The sequence below is a fragment of the Odontesthes bonariensis genome, chromosome 7 (genome assembly GCF_027942865.1).
Source record: "Odontesthes bonariensis isolate fOdoBon6 chromosome 7, fOdoBon6.hap1, whole genome shotgun sequence".
NCBI classification, from domain to species: Eukaryota; Metazoa; Chordata; class Actinopteri; order Atheriniformes; family Atherinopsidae; genus Odontesthes; species Odontesthes bonariensis.
Window position 1 is genome coordinate 28242091 of NC_134512.1, and position 18263 is coordinate 28260353.

Consider the following 18263-nt stretch of genomic DNA (forward strand, 5'->3'; position numbering starts at 1 on the left):
ACTGCAGTGATCCAGGAAGCTAAATTTGTATTTACATGGCTTATTGGAGGTCTCAAACAGCAGACATACAGCTGACTTATTTTAAAAATGCTCAAAATCTATTTAATATGCTCTGGAGATCGAGCTTTGTCAGTCTTAACAGTTGGCTTGCAGACAGTGTGTGACCCATTTGTTTGTCTTTTTTTTTTAAAGATTTTGCTCCGGAAAGCTGGATAACGGCACCCCAGGTGGCATTTTATGGACAAAAATGTAATTTTATGTATCTAATTAGTACCCATTGTGTCACCTGTAGGAGGGTGAATGACGCCGAGTAAGTCTTGGCCATGATGATCCCAAGAACCACTCACCATGTGTCCAGAGGAATCTGCTTAATTTTTACATCGAGTCAAGATTTGTCAAGATTGGCATAATCTTGGAATTTTGTTTTCAAATAAATGTACCGTAGGAAAAAAAGTAGTTATAGTTGTATTTTTTTTTTAATTTGTAGAAAAACAGTACAAATGCATAGACACAATTATATATATTAAAAAAAAGTTAAACATGTGTAATGAAACACTGTGTCTTCCTCCATGTAGGATCTAAACAAAGTGGTTTATATATTACAACGATACAGAGTAGAGCTCACAACTTCTGTTGTATTGATCACAGATCACCACTCATTAACATTTAGAAAAAAAACTGACATATTTCAGAAAATGGTAAACAATATATTTTACATTGTTAAAAAGAAAGGAGTCCATGGTGTTAGTATCCTACAAGTTGGCCAGATTACAATCATGAGATAGAAATCTGTGGATCAAAAGGAAAAAATTGACAGGAAAATAACAAGGAAAAATTGCCTTAAACGTCAAGGCGGCCTTTAGTAAGGCATTTTAGCCAATGTGTGTCCAATGTAAAAGCAACAATTTCTTTTCTCAATATGACACGAAGCAAGGTCCATTAAGAAATAGTTTTTGAAGCTTGGTTCAGACAAAACTGACTGGCCCATAGAGCCATAACCTCAACCCCCTGCAGCATCTTTAAGATGAGCTGGAGCACCGACTGTGAGCAAACACATATTACCCAATGTATGTAGCTGACTTTATGAATGAATTTGAGCAAATTCTGTTCCAACATAAGGAGATAAGGTTTGTATAGCAGCGTAATATTCCTCATTGTTTTGGAATTAGATGTCTGTGACTTGTGGCTGTAATGTTCCAGTGTCCACATACTTCTGACCATGTTCTGTTTTGTCAAGTTCGAGTGGTATCACATCAGAGATGGGCAAAGTTTAACACCGTTGTTGATTAGTAGTCAAGTTCAAGACAGATAGATTGGGTTTGTGATGATATAAAGTGATGAATCTGTAATATAGTTGAGAGATTAACAACCTGGCTAACTGCTAATTTGCCTTCAGGCAATGGTTAACACCATCCTGCAGAGCAAAGCGTGGAACCAGTTTACTGTTACAACTAATTGTTGTGTTGTGCTGAGTCAGAGCGTCTACTGATAACAGTAGACACCAGATTTCAAGGAAAGGGGGGGGAACCCAAAGCTACGCACACCAGGTTGTGGTGGACCACAGTTAACCCGGGCATTTGTGATAGGATAACGGATGCTTCCATCAGCCAGCCACCCGGCATCACAGCGGTCCAATCCCATCAGCTTCCATGCAGCGAACAGCTGGCCTACTTTGGCAATTTGACTTCCATCATTGGCACAAGCCTGGACCGCTTCAGTAAAGTTGAGCTTGGTTGGGTGCTTTAAGAAGTATACATTCCCTAAGTGCAGGAGAGAATAATCATTGAAAAGACTGTATGTACTGAGGTGGTTTGATCTTAAAAAAAAAAAAAGAAAGAAAGAAAAAGTCACATGCTCATACAGACCCTTTACTGTAGCCGAGAAGCAGAAAGCATCATAGTGGTGTAGGACGCGATGTTGTTGTCCATAGCTGCGTACACCAGGAGCCAAGTTCAAACCCCCACAGCCATCACGTGGGAATGTGATTGGATACTGTACTGTGCCATCAGCCAACCAGCCAGCATTGCACCAGTCTAGCCCTTCCTCCCACGCTGTGAAGAGCTGCTCAAATGTAGCCAGAGTGGCATCCTGGTCCTGGCATGCTTTTTGGGCCCCAAAGAAGTTAAAATGGTAGCGTCCTTTCTGAGAGTAGTAGGGGAACACCACACCTATATATAGAAGGTGAATATTTTGTCAACTTCTCCACCAGAAAAAAACGTTTTGGATTTATTCTATGCTAATGGAAAAGATACATACAGCTACTCTGCCTGTCCTACATCAGGAAAATCGGACAACAATCTGGTACTCCTCACCTCTATCTATACACCCACTGTTAAAAATACTTCGGAAACTTTCCCAAGAAAGGTAAAGAAACTCTGAGGTGATGTTTTGAGGCCGCAGACTGGAATACACTCTGTGAGCCACATGGGGATGACATCAATATTATCCTAAGTCAGGAAAAAGTTCCAGTGCAGAGGAAGATAACCTGCCTGGTTCTGGTACCTAAAAAATCCCATCTATGTGCCTTAGGTGAAGAGAGCTCAGTTGCCCTAACATCCCACATAATGAAAGTAGTGGAGAGACTGTCGTTGGCTCACCTCAGTAAGAAAGTGAACACCTTTCAAACTTCAACAAGCCCTCTCTCAAGTGGACAAAGAAGCCAGTAGCACTGTGAGGATCATGTTATTTAATTTCACCAGGGCATTTAGTTTAATTAAGCCTATATATATTGTGAGAATCTGCAATAAAAAATAGAAGTTAATGTCTTTACAATCACCTATTTTACTGATGATTTGACAAACAGACAGAGACAGTTTTTGAGACTCGAGAGTTATGTGTATGAAAATATGGTCAGCAGCAGTGTTGTCCCCTCTCTGTTTCCCTTCACTCTGTACACCCCAGACTTCCAGTACCACTCAGAGTTCTGTCATCTCAAGAAAAGCTCAGATGACTCTGCAGATGTTGGATGTATCAGTGATGGACAAGAAGCTGGCTACAGGGAACTGGTCAACCAATTAGTGGAATGGTGTGGGAATAATCACTTAATCTTGAATAAAAACAAGACAAAGGGGATGATGGTGGAATTTAGGAGGAACAGGAATAAACCAAAAACACTATTTCTACCCTGAGAGAAGAGGCGGAGGAGAACGACAGATATCTTGGTGTCCACCTGGACAACAGACTGAGAATGGAGGCTGTCTACAGGAAGGGACAGAGCAGACTCTACTTCTTGAGGAAGCTTAGGTCTTTCAAGATGTTGTGTATCTTCTAGAAGTCTGTGGTGGAGAGTGCAGTCTGCTTTACAATGATCTTTGAGAACAGCAACATCAAAGCAAGTGAGCCAAAGAAACTGAACAAACTAATAAAGAAACTAGTTCTGTGCCCTTAGCTGTTCTGGAGTCCCTAGAACCGATTAAGCAATGCTGCACACCCTCTCGGTAAAATAGTGATCAAACAACAAAGTGTGTTCAGTCAGAGGCTTCTTCAGCTCAGCAGCAAAGGATAACATTACAAGAGGTAATTCCTGCCCACAGCAATACTTGTGGTTTTATATTTTATAAATGTAGTTGTATTACATTCATGCTTTGAGGACACGTTAGATGTTTTAGTTGCCACACCCTAACTGACCTTTTGGACAAACTAGTCATAGAATACACAGGATGTAGAAGATTGACGTAGCCACTGGATCTGAAGCAATAAGCTAATGCAGAAGAGCCTCAAAGTATTTCTGCATTTTGAGGCACTTCCTCGAAAGTACTGGCTCCAAAACAACTCGGGCTCCGAATAGAAAATAGAAAATAAAAATTCACTTCTCTTGTGAAATACTAAGGCAAGGATTTTTTATGGTGTCATTTACCGCATTCACTCCTGAGTGGTGTTCTTAAGGCATTTCTGTTCAGATCTTTTTAACTTCTTGCCTTGCATTCGTTCAATGTCAACCCAACTTCCTGCAAATGATCAAATTATCATTTGGGTCCTCCTGAACCCTCCACTGACCAAATATGAAGACAAACAAACCTTAAAGATTTACATGGCAAATGCATCTCACCCCTCAGCTCCAGCTCCACTGTCACACTGTCGTCCTCCAGGCCGTCGATCACTTCACAGCGATACCTTCCAGTGTCATTCAGCTGCAGCTCATTGATCACAAGTGACATGTCCCCCGGAGCTGAGCGTCGCAGGCGCACCCGGCCCCGGAAGCTGCCATAGCTGCGATGATGGTTCCCCATGGCGACCATGACCTCAGTTTCTCTGACGAAGTCTTCGGGGGAAAGAGTTGCGGTGATGCTGTTGGAAGGCAGCCAGAACCATTTGACACGGGTCCTACGTGGCGTGCTCAGTTCAGGCTCGTAGCGATAGTGACAGGGAAGGGTGACGCTGCTACCCCTAGAGGCCGAAACTGAAGGCAGGGTCGATTCCACGTGGAGACGAATCCCTTTGAAATAGACTAGAAAAGATAGAAAAAACACCAGAAACATAGCATGTGCTGGAGAGTAGAATTCTAATATTGTACTTTGAATCTAGTAGCGATCGGTATGACTTACTATGATGAATCAAGCTAAACAGCTGAGGTCTTTAATCAATGCTCTGTAGACTGGTTTTACTAAACTTGTGTAATGGAGCTCTAACTATTATCTCACAGCTTGTGCTTTCCATGCTACAAGCATTTAAAAAAAATAAAAAAATTGGAAATTAAATACACAATCTTCCATCTAATTAAAAATGTGTTTGTTTGTGTGAAAACTCTTGTTTTTTTGGTCATTATTATGTATATCCCCTCATCACCTGTCCTCCTTCTTCTTGTGTTCTGACATGTCAAAGTTCTCTAAGAAAGGTCTTTTAAGAAACACGCTATTTACCCCCGCTTTGTTTTCTCAGGCTGTCATGGCAGCCTTCGAATAAACCTCGCCATTCGATGTCAACAATGTCCTTCATGTAAATGTGGAGTTAATAATGGTTATACATGCTCAATATTTCCCCATTTTTTTCCCAAATCTTTCTTGTTGACAATGCTAATGTTGTGCAGAACCACAGTGAGTTAAATGCATAAAACTAAATGCTGCAAGATCTGTGTAGAAAGTCACAGCATCGCTGATTTGCAGAGGAAAAAGAGGATAAAACAGCATCCTGAGTATACATTAAACACATCTAACAGTAAACAATGTCATTCACCGGCAAAGTTTGCTTTGATAACCATGGAAGGCTGCCCAAGCTCCATGAATTACAGACTAGTTGTCTTCAAGCCGGGTCTCTTCCAGCCAGCTGTGTTATGATGTACACAAATGATGCATGCAGCTCATTTGTGCCCCAGAGTAAACACACACAAATCCCTTACCTTTAATGTGCACACAGACTCACAAAGCACTTACTCTCTCCGTTTCCGTTCCCGTTGCTGATGTCCTGGTAGAGAAAGCCATTTCTGTAGCCAATGGTCCTGCTCTGACCGGCGTGTAGCAGCAGGTACGCGCAGACGACCAGAAGGGGGCGCTGTAGAGCCATCATAACGCTGTTTATGCAGGGTCAAAGACGGGCTTAAACACGGTCCCCTTTTCAGATCCAACAACTTAAAAGCTGTCGTAAATAGGGGGTAGAAACGTCAGCATTAGGTTTAATCTGTGCATATATTTGTTGGTCAAACTCACAAAAACAAACAAATACATTTGAAATTTGCCAATATTTCTCCTACGTTTGTGTTTCAGTCAGCTCTTTACACTAAATTAAATCGATAGGCACATGAAAAGCAAAAGCCTCAGTAAGCAACGTCAACAGATAGGTTTTAACTGTAGTATCCCCTCGCACTGGTTGCTCTTTAAATAGAAAAATATTGGCGAATAACAAAGAATAGATAAATACATATTTGATTACAGGTAGACAGTGGTCTTTTATACGAAATAGTTCTTTAAAAACAAGAACATATCGATTAGGTGCCTTGTAGAGGCAAAATGAATATGCTGAATGTAGGGTAGCTGGTAAATATTAAGCTACAGGTATTCCCTTGTTCAAGTTTTGCCAGTTTTGTCTTGTGTCTTGTCTCTGTGACTGGTGTAAAGAGATTATCCTGTTGATGAAAAGTCTCTCTGACGCGGCTGCCTCATAACTGCTAGTCTCACCTGAGCCCGGAATCACACCGCCGCTTCAAAAGTCATTTGAGCCATAAAATATGCTAACTATCCCCGGTGTAAAACGTGCTTTTAGAGCGTCAGTCCACGAGAAAATATCTGCGCCCGTAAAAAACACACTCACCGATAAGCAGCTGTCCGTCCAGCGTGTCTTCACCTCAGTTCATCTCCTGCTCATCCTCCGCTGTCTGAAGCGTCCTGCCATCCAGAGGAGCGCGCGCCTACGTCACGAGTCGAGGCATCCCCTTTGAACTTAGGGGAGGTTTTACATACAGATATGGTATTACTGGGCAGCTTATTTCAATAGGCAGCCCATCTAAAAGTCGCATCACTAACACGTCTTGTTTTAGTATGCATAAAAGATTTGGAATATCACATTTACTCCAGCTTTTTATTACTTTTATGTGACTTTTAAAGTACATTTTGCTATTCAAAACATTATCAGTGAGGGTTTTTCCAATGCAATACTGGCCCTCATTACTGATACCTTTTATCCAAGTAAAGGACTTGTATACTTTAGCCACCACTTACTGTAAATATGACTAAAACACAGACTTTTCTCAAGTGAGGTCTATCTAAATGGTGTTAAGTGGGTCAAAAAAACAAGTGATGTGCTCTGTGATTCCCAGAGGGTCAGACGAAAAAATACGAGTTAGGATTTAAGAGTACTGGATACATTGTCATGGAATGAAAGTTACCAATGATCTCCTCTTAGCCTCTGATAGCGGACTTGTGTCTGTGCTTGTCCTGTTGGATCTCAGTGCTGCATTTGATACGGTCGATCACAGTATCTTATTAAAGAGACTTGAACATGTTATTGGGATTAAAGGAACTGCATTAGGCTGGTTTAAATCATATTTATCTGATAGATTTCTGTTTGTTCTTGTAAATGAAGAATCTTCCTCACACACCAGAGTAAGTCATGGAGTTCCTCAGGGTTCTGTGCTTGGACCGATTCTTTTTACTTTATACATGCTTCCATTAGGTAACATTATTAGACAGCATGGCATAAATTTCCATTGCTATGCTGATGATACTCAGCTGTACTTATCTATAAAACCAGATGAAACCAATAGGTTGGTCAGACTACAAGCATGTCTTAAAGACATAAAGACCTGGATGACTCAGAACTGTCTGCTGCTAAATTCAGACAAAACTGAAGTCGTTATCTTTGGACCTGAGCGTTTCAGGGAGAAATTGTCTAGCTATATAGTTACTCTAGATGGTATTTCCTTGGCTTCTAGTTCTACAGTGAGGAACCTTGGAGTTATTTTTGACCAGAACTTATCATTTGACTCGCATATAAAACAGTTTTCTAGGACTGCCTTCTTTCACCTTCGTAATATTGTTAAAATCAGGAACATCTTGTCTCAGAGTGATGCAGAAAAACTAATTCATGCATTTGTTACTTCAAGATTGGACTACTGTAATTCTTTATTATTGGGCTGTCCTACATATTCTCTGAAAAGCCTTCAGTTGATCCAAAATGCTGCAGCCAGAGTTCTGATGAGAACTAACAGGAGAGATCATATTTCTCCAGTTTTAGCTTCTCTTCATTGGCTCCCTGTTAAATTCAGAATAGAATTTAAGATTCTTCTCCTTACATATAAAACTCTTAATGACCGAGCTCCATCATATCTTAAAGATCTCATTGTAAGATATTTTCCTAACAGAGCACTTCGTTCCCAAACTGCAGGTTTACTTGAGGTTCCCAGAGTTTCTAAAAGTAGAATGGGAGGCAGAGCCTTCAGTTATCAGGCCCCTCAATTGTGGAATAAGCTGCCAGTAAATGTCCGGGAAGCAGACACCCTTTCCACTTTTAAGACCAGGCTTAAAACTTTCCTTTTTTATAAAGCTTATAGTTAGGTCTGTTGAATCTGATAGTGTGTCTGCTAGTGTGTCTTGTTCTGCCTCCACCTCTGGCACCCTCTATACTTTCATTACCCCCTACCCGAACCAGGGTTTGAATCCCATTCCCGCTTCTCTTACCTCTTTTATTTCTCCCCCTACCCGAACCAGGGTTTGCATCCCCACCCCGCTGTGACTGGTGTGCAGTTGGTGAGAGGCTGAGGTAGCTTGTGGCTGTAAAAAGATGGTTGTTGTGGTGTGAGGAGCAGATCTATATAGGGAGTATAGGGAATTACTCACTGAGTCTGGTCCTTTACTTTATTTTATTATTTATTTTTTCGTTAGCACAAGTTTCTTGTGTTTACCTTGAATAGGGATGGCTCATGTGATCCTGAAACATCCCATAGTTAAGCTGCTATAGGCCTAGACTGCTGGGGGGCCTCATCTGACACACCTTTCCTCACTTTACTCTCTTTATGTATATGTGATATTATTGTGGTCATTAACTCGTGTTTCCCTGTTCCAACAGATATCCTTTGAATGGTGTTACAGTGCCGCCGTCGCGGTGGCCCCCTGCCTTTCTCCCCATCCCCCCCCCCCTTCCCCCCCCCTTTTTCTGTCTTCTCAAACCCCAGCTGGTCGAGGCGGATGGCCACCCTTCCTGAGTCTGGTTCTGCCAGAGGTTTCTTCCTATTAAAAGGGAGTCGTTTCTCTCCACAGTCGCCTCAGGCACGCCGCTCAGGCCGGGAGATTGGACCGAAAAACAAAAAGTTTTCAGTGCAATCTGTTGGTTTTCTTAGCTAGGAAATTGTTTTTGAATTGGCTCTATATGAACGAATTGGATTATTTTATGAATTATGATTATTATTAATTAATTGAATTCCAATTGGCTTGAATTGGACTTACTATCTAAGTGCCTTGAGATGACATTTGTTGTATTTGGCGCTATATAAATAAAAATGAATTGAATTGAATTGAATTGAATCACATAGATTTTTCTGGCAAGGATAAATCATAATTGCTTCAGTTTTGCTGTTCAGTTGTATGTCATTATCAGATTACAAATCATTTCAACATTAGAAGCGGGTTAAAGTCAAGAACATATCTCACAGTAAAATGTAACAGTTTTATCATACATAAAGACCAAATTTTAAGAGACTGATGGGAGAAAAAGATAAATACCCGAAGATACTAATTCTACATTTCAACATCTTGCACACACATGGAACCTGCTATTTGCATCGTTTTGTAAAATGAATGCATACGAGGTCAATCAAGTTAACCCCAATCCCTGACCTCACCTCACCCTGATAAATGTGTGGTCAAATATACACTATACATTTTTAAAACCACAATAGGCAAAAGTGGTTACATAACAACAGTTAATGACTGTTGTGTTTAACATGGCAGGTCCTCATTACAGACTGAGCAGTTTTTGTTCAAACATGACGTAACTTCACGCATGTATTCATTTACAAAACAGTGTTTCACAAGATTCAATGTCGCTTTGAAAGCAGAGGAAAATTCTCATTAACAGTTAACAATGCAGGTGTATTTTACTGCTTTTTCACTGCCTGACGCAACGCTGAATGACCTGACTCTGACCCTGAAGGTTTAAACTATAAGAAGGACGTCATCCACTCGGATTGGTCATTGTAAGTATTGCATTACTCTGAATTTTAACTGAATCTGAAGCCTTAACATGTCAAATGTTGTGCACATGATCAGGTCACAAACCAGGAAATACCAATCATACATCATAAGTGTAAAAAGCCGTCCAGTCTTGAGCTCCACTGTCAAAGGCTGCCAGCTTCTGTACTGCTGGTATGTTGAGGCAGACAGAGCAAAATACATGCCCATGCTTTGCCACGGTCTCAAGTAACGGCAAATATTGCTACATGAACTCATATTTCAGTCATTAGTTGAAAAAACAGCTGGCTGTGGTGGAAAACAAGGGCAATTCCACTCCTCTGCTGGGGCTCACTAGAATGTGCTGCTGCTGTGCCACCGCCCTAATATTTGAGTGAAGGCCAATTATCATGGTGCAGCTGGTAGCTGCCCTCCTGACACTGGCTCAACCCGAAAGTGCTCTGCACGTTATTGTCTGACACGCCATCCTTGCCACTTTTTAAAGGAGCTACAGTGAAAAGATCCCCACAAAAAAGGGGGGGGGGGGGGGTTAGGGGTTCTGCATGCCACACTTTCCTTTGTGGTGAGCCCTCTGCTGAAACTCATGTTCTGACTGACACCCAGTCAGCATAACAGAAACCAAAAGCCCACCACTATCTCCGCAGAGCCGAGTGTAGTGGTGAATGTTGGGGTGTTGAGGAAGGAGCTTTTCCTGGAAGACGACGAGCGTTCAATTGTAAATCACTGTGGTTGCTGAAAATGAAGACTGTTTTGCACACATGCTGATCCAACAGTTTGTTTGTTTACTCCACATTTCTGCCATTAGATTCTTTCCTTTGAATCCTAAAGATTTATTCCAGTGTAACTGTGCATGCACAATCAGTGCTCTGGTGGCTGAGTTGAGACTCACTGATGCTCAGTGGTACTTGTTAACATTGTAACAGGCTCAAAAAACACTGTTTACAAGGTACAGTAAAACACTCACATCAGTTAAGTCTATGACAAAAAAACAAAAACAAGTATGATAAACATGCTCATTATCCATTTAGCAGATATTTGATTAGAAAATAAGGTTTTGGAAAAATAAAAGTCTTGACTTGGAATTAATCACCCCGAGAAAATGTACTTCAAATCTCAAAGATCAGGGCAAATGGTCACCAGAGTCACCTTTATTGTCCTCTCTGGTCTCCCAGCCTGTGCTGTGAAACCTCTGCAGATGGTCCAGAACAAGGCGCCTCTTCGATCAGCCTAGATTTTAGCCTACAAAGTGCTTAATGGAACGGCTCCAATCTACTTGAATGCTCTGGCAAAGGTTTATGCCACAACTCGGTCACTCCGGTCGTCACAGGATTGTCATCTAGCAGTGCCTACACCACGCTTAAGACAATCCAGACTTTTCATGTGTCGTTCCACGATGGTGACCTACCGAATGCAACAAGAACAGGGACGTCCCTGAATATCTTCAAGACCCAGCTCTTCAGAGAGCATCTCCTATCCCAGCACTTACCCTGTACTTCCCTACCCCCTCTACTGCACTTTATCTTTCTGCACTTCCCTCTATGCCTGCACTCCATCTCTACACTGTCACCTCCTTCTAAGTAGCTTATTGTTAGCTTTGATTTTAGCTGTAATGTTATATCTTCATTTGTAAGCCACTTTGGATAAAAGAGTCTGCTAAATGCATAAACATAAACATAAGTTAGGAAGAGTGTCATGTTATATGGATTTTTTACCATGTTTTTTTTTTTTTTTTGCTATCTTGTTATTCTGATTTCCAAGTTTGGAATTTGATGGGTTCTGTGACAGCTTTTGTTTAGTGCAGTCAAATGTGGAGCCATCTATCCAACAGCTGCAGCCTGGCAAAAATATGGTCATGGAACAAGGCAATGATCCCAAGCACAGCAGCAAATCTCCAACAGTATGGCTGAAAAAAGAGAAGAATCAAAGTGTTGCAGGGGTCCAGTCAAAGTCCAGAGTTCAACCTGTTTGAAATGCTGTGCACATTAACATAGCTGTGCATAAATGAATATCTGCAGACCTGAATGAAATGAGGCAACAATGTAAACAAGAGGGGCTTCAAATTCATCCACAAAAATGTGAGACACTGATAATATACAGCAAATGATTACTTAAAGCTATGGCTGCTAATGGTGGCTCTACACACTCTTAAACTTAATTCTTTACGTGCTGCTTCTACATTTTGGCTTCATTCTGTTATTAAGATAATGTCACCATGTAATACGTGATGTGTTGTTGTTCATCTGAGGTTGTTTTTACATGTTGTGTAAAACTTTAGAACAAAAGAAAGCATTCTAGCAGCAGGAACCCCCAGACCCGAGCCACCAGCAGCATTTCTTCATTTGTGGTACGCCCAAAGCTGAGCCGTTAACTCTCATCGTCTCTCCTGTTTGTTCCCTCTCATTAACGCTTTCTTACTTTGTGTTCTTTCCATCCACAACTGAACAACTTTGGAAAAAAATTAAAATTTTACAAAACAAACTAAAGAGGTAGAATTTCAAAAATGATGCGACAGTTTTGAAAAATAACATCAGTTCAGTTTTACTTTATTTGGTTAAGGTTAGCATAAAGGTTTTTGCCTTTTTGCATCTAAACTCATTGTTATTGACGTAAGTTATCATGAATCCTGGCTATATTTTAGTTGGCTCTTCCTACTCACACCCTCATCTGTCTTCACCACATCCCTGCACTGTCCTCATTAACACCCAAAACATGTGCTTTGAGAGAAAATATTTATGCCGAGTTTCAAAAAAAGGCCTCGCTTCCTTGTCTCTGACTTCCTTTGTACATAGAGTAATGACAAAGACTAAAGGCATCTGTTGTGGCTCCGTGAGGCAGCGCCTGCTCACAGTGCTGCTCTGAGCCACAGGATGCCAACAGGAATAGAATGACAAGAGTCAGCAGGTGAGCAAATATACGCCTGTTGTTTTCCATGTTCACCATGTTAGAATTTCTGTGTTTTGTATGTGTGAAATTCCAAGTAACTACCATCTTAGAGTATATATTGAACAAATCTTAGCACAAGATGTTGGGATCACAAAAGATATTTGGACGCACCCTGAGGTAGGTCGGCAATCCACCCAAGAGTTCAAAAAATCTGTCAGTCAACCCCTATGAAGTGTGCAACTTTCTGAAAAATATTTTTTTGTCTCGACCAAAGAACAAAAACTGGCGCTCGGAGACAGACACGGTCGTGCCACATGCTTGGCAACAGAGCAGTTCCAGAGTTGTTTCAAGGTCAAGATTCGGGCTCATTCTTGCCTCAGAAAGGCTAAAAACGTTTAGCTCTTCATGAAAAGCAGCAAGGCATGCATTTATGTTAGGCAATAAAGCTGCTTTATTCCAATATCTAATTAAATCTCATAACAATGTCATCAGTCGTCAATAAGCTCTTAAAATTCTTCCCTCAGCTTGTTACTGACAGCAGCCCCCCTTCTCAGCCACTTTGACAGCCCCTTCCCCACCCTGTGTGTCTCTAAAGTCATTATCTCCAAGCGTGTTTGAAGAGACCAGACTGGTGCTCTTCCCAAAGCCCCAGATGAAAGGCTTTGGCCTGGGGCTCTAAATACCAGCAGTCCCTGTGAACTGCTGGGTGACTGAGGCCTATGAGGGGTGTAATTTCAGCGATAGGCAGCGGTCGTCAGGGCCAGAGAGGTGAGCAGAGCCCAGAGAGACGGCAAGAGAGGGGAAAGGAAGGCCTGTGTATGTTTGTGTGGTTTGATTGAGGATACGAGTGGTTGATTGCGCTAGCATGAGCATCGGCACGCTGTCATTACCAGGGATTGCGCACAGAAAAAGGGCGGTTAGTCACAAGAGGTGTGTGAGTCTGAGACAGAGTGTGGTTTCAGTGTCACCGTAGAGATTAGAGAGGAAAGATTCAATAAAAGATCAACAGGAGCCTCAAGTGCTGAGCTCAGTGAGATATTTTCTAACTTGATTAAAAGATAGAAGACCAAATGAACTGCAATAGGAAACAAAGACTACAATTTCACATTTTCCACCCTCACAAATGTAAGTTTAGCACCAACTAAACATTAAAAATCGAAAAGTAAGAAGCAAAGCTTTGAACATCACTGTGTAAAAGGCTATCATCACCTGCCAAGTCACCACCTTCAAGCATTTAACTGAGCAGAAATAACATGGCTTTTCTCCTCTTTTGGACGACATGTTATCTGTGATGGTACTAAAATAGCAGGAGTGTCCTGTTTAAACCAGATGTGATGCCTCCAGTTTCCTGCCCACTTTGCCCAGATGCCTTTGTCCATCCCTGGTCACCACTCACACCAGGAAACCAAACAGAGTGAAGCGCAGCACAGCGCTGCGTGGATGAAGAGGCAGTCAGTCAGATTATATTTTTAAAAAAAAAAAGAAAATGTACTAATCTCAGCATTTCAGTTTTATGCTCCTAAAATCTGGAACAGTCTTCCAGAAGATGTGAGACAGGCCTCAACTCTGACAATGTTTAAATCCAGGCTGAAAACAGTTCTATTTAGCTGTGCATATGACATCTGAAAGTATTTTATCTGCACTCTTCACTTTTAAATTAATTAATTAATGATTATTTTTAATGTTTTTTTTATTTTTTATTTCTTTTTAATGATTTTATTGCCTTCTTGTGTTTTTATGTAACGGTAAAGCACTTTGAATTACCTTGTGTACGAATTGTGCTCTATAAATAAAATTGCCTTGCCTTGCCTAAACTAATGTACTCAGTACGGTACTTCAGGCATAGACTCCTCATCAAATGACTTGGTTCGGATCATATTCCTTGGCACTTGATGCCAGAGAAATAGCAAATAATAAATGCACATGCTTCATCAATATATGTTCATTTACCACATTATATGGGGCGTTTGTAACCATTTGTATGGGAAAATGCCTCTTTCTTGTGGCATATGATCAACTACTACATAACAGCCGAGCATGTGATATTAGTCTAAAAATCTTTTTCAAACAAAGAAGTTTTCAAGTACTAACGGCAATTTACCTGTTTAAAAATGAATATTGAACAAACAGGTTTAAATGTTTATCAGATTCTCATTTTTTAATTCATCAAGTTATTCAAAGTCACGAACGAATAGCAAAACCTAAAGTCTTAAATTAACCATCCAACATTTGTAAAAGCAATAATAGCATGAAAGCACTACAACAATTGGATGTAAACTCTCTAAAGTCCCACAAAAGCTGTTATAAATCCTGTAAAAATCTTCAACTGTGCATCTCCCAATACATTTCAAAGATTTGTCGCTTGTCACAGAAGTTGCTACCTCCTGGAGTCCTGGAGCTCAGGACCCAGCCCTGATCCCAGGCCGATCTAAACAGGCCCGCCCGGGGCTACTGGCTTCCACGGTTCCCACCTAATGACCCCAATGACATTTTGGTCAGCACTGCTCATTGATCTATATAGGGAGTATAGGGAATTATTCACTGAGTCTGGTCCATTTTTTTTTTTTAACACAATTTTGTTGTGTTTACCTTGAATCCTGTTCGATAAGGACCTACTTAGCAACCTTCTTGCCCCCTGGCTCTGCTTGCCAAGTGCTTTGGTTCCTCGCTTAGCCATGTTTCTGCTGAACAAACTTCTTCTAAGCTTACTAGCTTCTCATTCTATCTCCCATAAAGCATTTTTTTGGTCGGAAAGACATTTAAATGGTTCACCTAGTCTAGATAGATAGAAGTTAAATTTGGTCTAAAACAGAAAGTTCTGTAGACATCTACATTTGACTATCATTTAGCTGAGAATGAACAATAACTAGCAAAATGAGTATGACCTCTTTGGGTTGGACTTTGCATGTTTGACTTGGCAGTGCTTCCAATAATCTAATAGGCAACAACAGCTGCACAAAAATAGGGGGGGCACCAAAGCTGTATAACATCACTGATTACAACTGGCAGCCTGTTTGTAGCATATTTGGCAACGTTACTTCGAAATTATACCAAATCATTAAATTTTTTTCCCCTTCATGTGTTCAACTGCCACTTCTGCAATGTCCAGAAGCATCTTGTTGTCAACACACAGCCTGTGTAGCTCCATATTTAGGGCATAGGGCAAATTGAATGCACTGAAATGACTTTTTCTGTTGATCAAATTTCATGTCCTATTAAAAAATTCTTGAGAAAATTGTTGCAGCTCAACTTTGTGATCATTTGCTGTTTGAAGAGTTTCAGTCAGGACTCAGAGTGAAACTGTTACCAATGATCTCTGTTAGCAGACTTGTGTCTGTGCTTGTCCTGTTGGATCTCAGTGCTGCATTTGATACGATACGATACTGATGACACTCAGCTGTACTTATCTATGAAACCAGGTGAAACCAATCAGTTGGTCAGACAACAAGCATGTCTTAAAGACATAAAGACCTGCTTGACTCACAATTTTCTGCTCCTAAATTCAGACAAAACTGAAGTTGCCTTTGGATCTGAGCACTTCAGGGAGAAACTGTCTAGCTATATAATTACTCTAGATGGCATTTCCTTGGCTTCTGGTACTACAGTGAGGAGCCTTGAAGCTATTTTTGACCAGGATCTGTCCTTTGACGCACATATAAAACAGGTTTCTAGGACTGCCTTGTTTCACCTTCGTAATATTGTTAAAATCAGGAACATCCTGTCATGCAGAAAAACTAGTCCATGCATTTGTCACTTCAAGATATTATTATTATTAATAAATTCAGAATAGAATTTACATACTTACGTATAAAGCTCTTAATGACCGATCTCCATCATACTAAACATCTCGTAGTGCAATATTTTCCAAACAGAGCACGTCGCTCTCAATCTGCAGGTTTACTTGAGGTTCCCAAAGTTTCTAAAAGTAGAATGGGAGGCAGAGCCTTCAGATATCAGGCCCCTCTCTGTTGAACCAGCTGCCAGTTTGGGTTCAGGAAGCAGACACCCTCCCTCCCTTTAAGATTAGGCTTAAAACTTTCCTTTTTGACAAAGATAATCATTAGGGTTGGCTCAGGTGACCCTGAAACATCCCATAGTTATGGTGGTGCTGTAATAATGTGTGTGAATGGGTGAATGTGGCCTGTAGTGGCTGGTAGTGCTTTGAGTGCTCAACTAGACTAGAAAGCAAAATGTAAGCACAGTCTATTGAAAATTTATAAAGATGTTGTATAAGTTGTTGAAACTGAACCTCTCGGGAAGACACTGCCTAGCTATGTCATTACTCTAGATGGCATTACCTTGGCTTCTGGTACTACCATGAGTCACCTTGCAGTTATTTTTAACATGTAAAACAGGTGTGTAGGACCACCATCTATACTGCCAAAATTTGGAGCATCCCCTCTCAGTGATGCTGAAGAAACATTTGTTTCTTCAAGCCTGGACTACTGCAATTCATCATGATTAGGCTGTCCTAAAATTGATCTGATAATGCTTCCAGATGATTAAACAAACAGCTTCTCTTCATTGGCTCCCTGTTCTATTCAGAATATCATGTAAAATTCTTCTGACATACACAATGCTTAATGACCGAGCTTCATTGTATCTTAAAGACATCAAAGTTCTGGATTTTCCCCGCCACACTTCCCACTTCACTCTCCGGCTGCAGGCTTATTTGTTGTTCCTGGATTTTCTAAAAGTAGAATGAAAGGCGAGCCTTCCGTTATCAGGCCCCTCTCTTTGGGAACCAGCTGTCAGTATGGGATCAGGAGGCCGACACCCTCTACCCTCTGCTGGGGGACCTCTCTTGATGCGCTGAGCACCTTTCCTCGCTCTGCTCTCTTCACTCTTCACTCTTCATGTACATGTGGCATTATTTCTGTCATTAACATGCATTTCTCTTTTCCTTTCCAGTAGGTATCCCTGGCATGGTGTTGTGGTCCTTGTTGACCCTTCTTTCCTGTCCTCTCAACACCCCACCGGTCGAGGAAGATGGCCGCCCTTCCTGGATCATACGCCATCAAACACATGAATGCATTACAGGGCAACGTGGGGTTCTTTCCCAAGGACACAAAGCTACAGCTGCTCAATGAATTCAACCCTATTTTAAATCTATTATAACTGCATTACAATGAATAGGATTGAATTGGAGAGTAAACTTTAAAATTCCTTGAGATTACTTTTGTTGTGAACTGGCGCTACACAAATGAAACTGAATTGAACTGAATTAAACACACTGTTTGAGCCGGTCTTTCTGTGGCGCTCCACAGATTCAAAGCAGAAATCCTCAGCCATGACACTGACTGAGCTGTCTTTCTTATATTTTTAACTCCTAAAGAAACATCTTGCGGATGTGTGAAAAAAGGTTCAAATGAGATTTTCAGAGGTGGCCTGTAGAAGGGAGTGGTGTAAGGAAACAAGACAATCATCCATCCACCGTATTCCAGATCACGAGGCCTCCTCAGGCCATCCAGAGACAGAACAATAGAGGCGAGAGAGAGAGAGAGAGAGAGAGAGAGAGAAAAAAAAGGAGACTTAAAGTGGAGATTAAAAGGAGAAACAAAGAAGAGAAGAATGCTGTCATTAGGTCCTCAATATGACTGCCAGCAGGCCCAGGGGACAAACAGCTGGTTTACTTAGGACGTCTGGTGGGGACGACTTAGAGACGGAGCATTTTCTTACATAACGATTACCCAGAACTCTCCAAATGTGTACAAAAAGTGAAGTAATCTGGTGAATTATTTTTTTTTTTCCTTTTTTCAGAAA

At 41.1% G+C, this 18263-nt stretch overlaps 1 protein-coding gene across 1 annotated transcript; it reads right to left on the minus strand.

The window, feature by feature from the left end:
• Positions 1–514: 514 nt before the first annotated feature.
• On the minus strand, positions 515–6389 carry hapln3 (hyaluronan and proteoglycan link protein 3). Its single transcript, XM_075471058.1, has 5 exons — positions 6244–6389; positions 5370–5571; positions 4049–4447; positions 1866–2168; positions 515–1760 (listed from the first exon to the last, which is right to left on the minus strand). Exons 2-5 carry the CDS (start codon positions 5500–5502, stop codon positions 1483–1485), a joined length of 1113 nt encoding a protein of 370 aa, XP_075327173.1. The 5' UTR covers positions 5503–5571; positions 6244–6389; the 3' UTR covers positions 515–1482.
• Positions 6390–18263: the final 11874 nt, after the last annotated feature.